Genomic DNA, 6,415 nt, shown 5'->3' on the forward strand with positions numbered 1-6,415 from the left:
GTGAAAATATCTCACATTCAGGGCACGTTAGGTACCCGTAAGTCAAGTCGCTGTCAAACTGTAGCCACAGAGAAAATTAGAACCTTCATGTATTACTGGCGGGAATACGAGATGGTGTCGCAGCTCTGGAAAACTGCCTGCCATATGACCTTGCTGTAGACACTGCTGACACGCCCACTGCCAGTATGGCCGCAGCCCCAGCAGGGACCCAGGAGTACCCCCTCCCCACCACGGCTGCAGGAACAAAGACTAGGAAGGACTTCCCTTCCTGCCTGCCTTTCAATAACCCGCCATGGCCCCCAGGACAGAATCAAACCAGCGAGCAGAATCTAAGCGCAGTGGGCAACGTCCCAGCCTCCTGCCACAGAGGACAGAGCATGGAGGAGGGGCAATGGGGCCAAGGGCCTAAACGACCAGCGTTGAGCGCATGGTGGAGCCTTGGGTGGCCTGAGGTGGCTAAACCGGGGCAGGAAGTATGTCATTCCACCCCAGGCAGAGCGTAAGCTTGGAGAAAATTGGCCTTACAGATACAGACTCATGCGACCGTTCTTCGGTTCGCTCACGCACTCATGCGTGGTTTGTTTGGTTAATGGCTAAGCCAACAAACAGGGAGCACTGATAATGGGAGACTCTCTCCTCCCCTTTTCACACCCTGCTGATGCCGAGGTTCTTTGTGCTTTAGTATTCCCCGTAATCATTTGTCCTGCACAGAGCCTGGAGCCAACCTCAACGGAAGAGGCAGTGATGGTGATGGGGGGCTCTGTTCACAAGCACAGAAGGAGACCCTGCCCGGGGACTCTGAATAGACCGTGAAGCCGGTGCTGGAGTCCCTCCCATTCTGTCATTACTCCCGGTTCAGTCTACCCCAGGGAGAGCAAAGACGGGTATCTCATCCTTCTTTTTATTAACAGAGCAGAAGCACACCTTCTTGAGGCAAGAACAGACTTTCTCTGGCACTGAATTCTGAATAGAATTTGTTGCGTGGAGGTTTCTACGACTGTTTTCATAACAAACCCAGAGCAGAGTCTACCTGGCCGCTTCCAGTGGAGGCATCAGAGAAAAACCAAAGGACCAATGAGTGTCTGTTGACGGTAACGGCTCCTGCAGGTGCTTGGCAGTCTGGAAGAAGAACACGTCTTCTGGGCAGAGGGTCTCAGTGCTGAAACGAGGCCCCTGGTGCCCTGGAACCTCAGCTTTTACTCATCATAGCCGCCTACAAGAGCCCTTGGCTGGCTGCTGAGACGGGTGGTGGATGGGCGGGCTGGGGGGTCATGGCTCTGCTGTGGCGTTTCCTGCTGTTCCCATCACTTCCTGCTGGGGGGAGGGAAGACAGATGATGGTGAAAAATGGAGCTCTCTCCTGCCCAGACAAATCCTCCTCCTTCAAAACCACCCCTCCAGCTCCTCCAGCAGGGCCTTGAACAGTCAGAGAACACCCCTGTGTGAGTCAAGCAGGGCAAATCTGCGGAAAGGGAATGAATGAAAGCACTTGAGGAAGAGGTCGCTCTGCAGGTCAGAGTGGCCCCAGTGAACAGAGGTGAGGGTTCCAGAGGGGAGATTCTAGTGTAGCTGAATGGGTCTTGGTGAGCTAGTCCCGGGTGAGGTAGGCATGGAAGTGGAGGAAGATCCAAGGTTGAGTCTCAAGGAGAAAGCAAAAGACAGGAAAGGAATCTGAAGCGAAGGGTCAACAACAGTGAATGAGCAATACAGAGTAGGAGGGTTGAGAAGGCAGGCTGCGAGATGATTCCCAGGGGCGAGGGGAGAAGAAAACGTGCAAGGGCAGGGAAGGAGGCACAAGGTCACCGAGTTAAGTCTCCATTACCTTTTCCTTGGGTCTCCCTCATGGATGTGGCAGGACTGAGGTCTCTCCACTTCTGCTGGTGGGAAGCTGTGTCCTTGCGGAGACTTTTCAGATACTGGAGTCGGTTCCCAGACTGCTCATCCGGTGAACTCCCCCAGAGATCTACGTGTGAAGCTGGCTGTGGTGCTCTGAGTGGCGCCACCCGCTCCCTGGCATCTCTGGTTTCTGGATCTCCAGGGCGGTCTGCTGCAACACAGAGTGGGGGGCAGCGGGACAGAATGAGGAGTAGGAAAGATGGAATTGGCACACGTGAGAAGCAGGTGGACTGGAAAGCCACTGGGTTTATGACCTCAGTCTCCTTCCTGAAGGAGCAAACCCAGCGCACGTCCTGGAGGAGAACCAGATGAGCACCTCCTCTCCAGATGAACCCAAGGCTGGTCAGCACATTCCTACTGCTCTTGGCTACAGGGTGGCCATGTCCTGTGGCTAGAATGACCATAACACAAAGGCTCAGCGGGACGAGGGAAGCCATAGTTGTGTGCGACATGACGTTCTGGTGACAGGAAGTCAGGAAGTTATTATATGAGAATTCTCCAAAGGGCAAGTTCAGTCTCATTGTGTCCTGTAGGTATGGTGGGAATAACGTTTCACTTCCCGTTTGGCGCAGGTTGTTTTGCCATCTGGAGTTACCGGCAAGTTGGCAGGGCTTGATAGAATCTTCTTCCAAAACCAGGAAGTGAATAGGCTGTGAGAGAGTGCGTGTGAGTGGGCCACTTATGACAAAAGCATCCCAGTGACAATGAGGCGGATCGTACCCAGGGGAGCCCAGCAGCACGAGGAATGAATGATTCTCGTGAGGGGAACACAGAGGGTCATGAGCACAGAGAGAGGGACGGGAGATAAAACCCAGGTGAGTCATTTCCCAAGGGGCCTGTGCCCTTTTGTCTCACCCTTCTATATGCTGCTCGTGGATCCACCCTAATATTTGCTGCCTAATGGAGCTGGGGTGGGGACTCTGCAAACTACATTTCCCACATCCCTTGCCAGATCCTTTTAGGTTTTGCCAAAAGGAGGCATTAGAGAGAAAGTGAAGAGGGGGAGGAGGGGAGGAAGGACCTCCTTTCTGTTTTTCCTGTTCCTGTTTGAGTCGCTCCAGTGTTGCAGTGGGCTCCAGCTTCCAGCATCTTCGGGCGCTCCCAGAAGCAGCCCACCAGTGGAATGCTGTTACCACACCAGGTTCGTCTTTGCCCGCTGCCCTGAAAGCCAAACACTGAGATGATGAGATTGCAGCAGAGAGAGGGTTTAATCACAGGGCAGCCATGTGAGGAAGCAGGAGCATGAACCTCAAATCCCCTTCCCTGAAAATAGGGACTCAGGGGTATTTATGGGATGGGGGCAAGGTGGTCTGAAATGTGGAGATGGGTGATTGGAGGTGAGGAGAGGTGAGGTCATTGATGGTCTGCGCAAGTGTAGTCAGACTTCATGCCTCTTCACAGGACCCATGTTCACAGAATGGCGGCGTTAGCATGATCTGAAGGTGGAGTTTTTAGCCTCTTGAAGTCTATCCAACATCTGTGTGGGCCCACTTGCTGGGTTGGTGATCTCAGCCAGCCTGAAGTGGACAAGGGGTTCTAATTCCTGAAAAACAGCTCACACACCCATTGCCGTGGTGACCCAGGCTCCAGGGAAATCTTATCTATAGGAGCCTAGTGGGAGTGAGACTGCATATTGCCTAAACAGCACAGTTAACAATGGGTGGGTTAAACAGCTAAAAGCTATAGTCAGTAATTGCAAAAAGGAAAAAACTTTTAGTTCCTGGCTACTTAGTCATCGATGACTAACTCCCTGCTGGTTTCAATGCCAGGTCCGAAGGTACGTCAAGGTGCTGTCGAAGAAGGGCTAGAACGTCAATCCAAAACTCGGTCATCAGCCTCTGAAAAAAGACCAGAGCAAACATCTTCGTCAGGAGCAGGGAATGTCCATAAAACCAGCTTCCGCTCTGGATGCAGAGGACAAAGGACTCAGAGACGCTTCAGAGAAAAGACCATAAGTTGCTGAAACAAAACATAATACAGCCGTGAGTGTATGCGAATGCTCAGCTCCACCACTAAATGGTTGTTTTAAAAGGAACTGAAAGTCACGATATTGAAATGCCATCTTCTCCCCATGTTGACAAAGTTTAATGTGATGATAACCAATGATTCTCAGGAAATAATTATTGATGGGCACAAAGTAAATTATGTAATGAATTGTTTATTAGAGTGTTATTTATGATAGTGAAAAAGTTAAAGAACCTGTGTATCTAACAATAGAATGACGTTAAATAAACTATTGTAAATTCACAATATGAAATACTCTTTAGATATTTAAATATCTAAGATACATATAAAATGTACTAAATGTACAGTTTAGACTAAATGTAATAATACATTTAAAATGTCTAAATAGCGGATTAAAATAATCCTGTCAGTGAGTACCTACTGGCATATAAAACTGTAGAATAATCTTACTTAATAAAGTAAAAACATTCAAATTTAAAAATAAATTGTATGTACATTAGTATGATCCTATTGTATTAAATGCATGTATGTGTGTGTATATGTGTATGAAATATACATATATATGAAAGAGATTTTTTTTTAAAGATCTTATTTTTCCTTTTTCTCCCCAAAGCCCCCAGGTACATAGTTGTGTATATTTTTAGTTGTGGGTCCTTCTAGTCGTGCCATGTGGGATGCTTCCTCAGCGTGGCCTGATGAGCGGTGCCACGTCTGCCCCCAGGATCCGAACCAGCGAAACCCTGGGCCGCCAAAGTGGAGCGCGCAAACTTAACCGCCTGGCCATGGGGCCAGCCCCTAAAAGAGATATTTTTTAAGGGGAAATTTTTGGAAGTCCTGGTTCCCAGGTCACACCCCAAACCAATAAAGTCATAATAATAATTCAGTGGACTCAGGCCTTAGTGGCACTTCAGGTGAGGCGACATGCAGTCAGGTGTGTAAGCCACTGCCCAGTAACAAGGGTAAGGTGGTTGTGGACACTTAAGTCTGTGCCTTCCCCAGGGATAAAGAAATTCTGGAGATTGAGAGTCATGCTTCTCTTCCTGGAGCAGAGAGGGAGACACCCTTACAAATGGAGATTTCCTTATAACCGTACATTTCCTTCACAAAAAGACAAATTGTACCCCGGTTTCCGAGATTTTCCAGTGTCTGTGGTTTCTTAAAAACGATGGGGTCAAGATAATCCTTATGCCAAAGAGGCATACTTCAGGATGGCATACTCTGCTCTCCTTCTTTGCTTTCCTGTGACCAGAACCATCGCCCTGTTACAAGTGCATTGGGTCCTTGTCGTCCCCCAGGATAGAAATTGAGAGATAATGAGCAAGAGTGAGAAGATAGAAATTTTATTAGCTTGTGCATAAGGTAGCCAATCGTGGAAAGGGAAGAAGAGAGAGAGAGAGGGGAGTGCTTCTCGGAATAGCCACACTGCGGGGTTTTTATCAGGCTGGGGCAGGGGCTGTGTCTTTCATCACAGCAGGTAGGGGGGCTGTGCTCACGGCTGCGCTGTCACATAGCTACTACTACACACGACGCATGGTTCATGAGCACGCTGGCTCTCCACCCCTGGGTATCATCTTACTATGCTGATGGGGCCAGGGTCACCTTCAGTGAACTCCTGGGTGCTTGGGCACATGCTTGAGCCCGGGAGAGTCCAGAGGCTGCGGAATGTGGTTCTTGGAGGCCTCTGTCTGATTCTCCCAGCCTGCCGATGGGTTAGGGCCAATCTTGTTAGGCTGAGTGCCTTGCTGATGGCCCTGTCTCCTTAGGCTGGCTCCCATCTCAGTCCCACACCGATTACCTTGCTTGTTCTGGGTCTCAGGCTGCTCCAAGTTGGCAGGTGTGAGACAGGCTGTGTGTAGTGTAGAAAGAAAGAGCGTGGGACGAGGAGTCGGGGGTCTGGATTCAAATCCCAGCCTCTCTGCCTTCCAGCTGCCTGGCCTTAGTCCTTCTGATCCTCACTTTCCTCCATGTGAAATAGAAATAAGCGTTTCCAGTCTCGCTCGTGATTGTGAGTGTGAGCTCATGTGCCTGCGTGTGTGTCGATGGCAGTGGATCTCTGCCTAGCAGCATGTCCGAATTCCCTGAGGAGCTTTGAAAAAGACTTGTCCCACCCCAAGAGGTCATGATCCAGGTGGTTTGAGGTGCTGCTGGCGCATCGGGATGTCCCTGAAGGACTCCAACGTGCAGCCAGGGCTGAGCACCTCTGCTCCACCGAACGCGAGAGGCTCTAGAACGCCAGACGCGGTTTACAACAGCGGTTCTCAGAGCGGGTTGAGGCTGGCAGCATCATTCCCTGTGAACTTGTTAGAAACGTGAGTTATTGAGCCCCACCCCAGACCCCGCCCCAGACCTACAGAATAAGAGACCGGAGCCATCAGTCTGTAACATGCTCTCCAGGTTATGCCGAGGGCTAAAATGTGAGAGTCACTGGGTCTCCGACCCTGATGTCTCACGAGAGCTGCTGGGGCAGACTTCTGTTTGCAAACAATCCTGATGCCTAGACCTTGAAGTGTGATCTCCATTCAGTTGCCTGGAAGGAGGGCCAGTCATTGGCTATC

At 50.3% G+C, this 6,415-nt stretch overlaps 1 protein-coding gene across 1 annotated transcript; it reads right to left on the reverse strand.

Annotated features, from left to right (window-relative positions):
• Nucleotides 1–1,213: 1,213 nt before the first annotated feature.
• Nucleotides 1,214–2,789, reverse strand: LOC124235174 (uncharacterized). The gene is made up of 2 exons (XM_046652783.1): nt 1,822–2,789; nt 1,214–1,314 (listed from the first exon to the last, which is right to left on the reverse strand). Exons 1-2 carry the CDS (start codon nt 2,717–2,719, stop codon nt 1,214–1,216), a joined length of 999 nt encoding a protein of 332 aa, XP_046508739.1. The 5' UTR covers nt 2,720–2,789.
• Nucleotides 2,790–6,415: the final 3,626 nt, after the last annotated feature.

The sequence above is a fragment of the Equus quagga genome, chromosome 2 (assembly GCF_021613505.1).
Source record: "Equus quagga isolate Etosha38 chromosome 2, UCLA_HA_Equagga_1.0, whole genome shotgun sequence".
Taxonomy (NCBI): domain Eukaryota; kingdom Metazoa; phylum Chordata; class Mammalia; order Perissodactyla; family Equidae; genus Equus; species Equus quagga.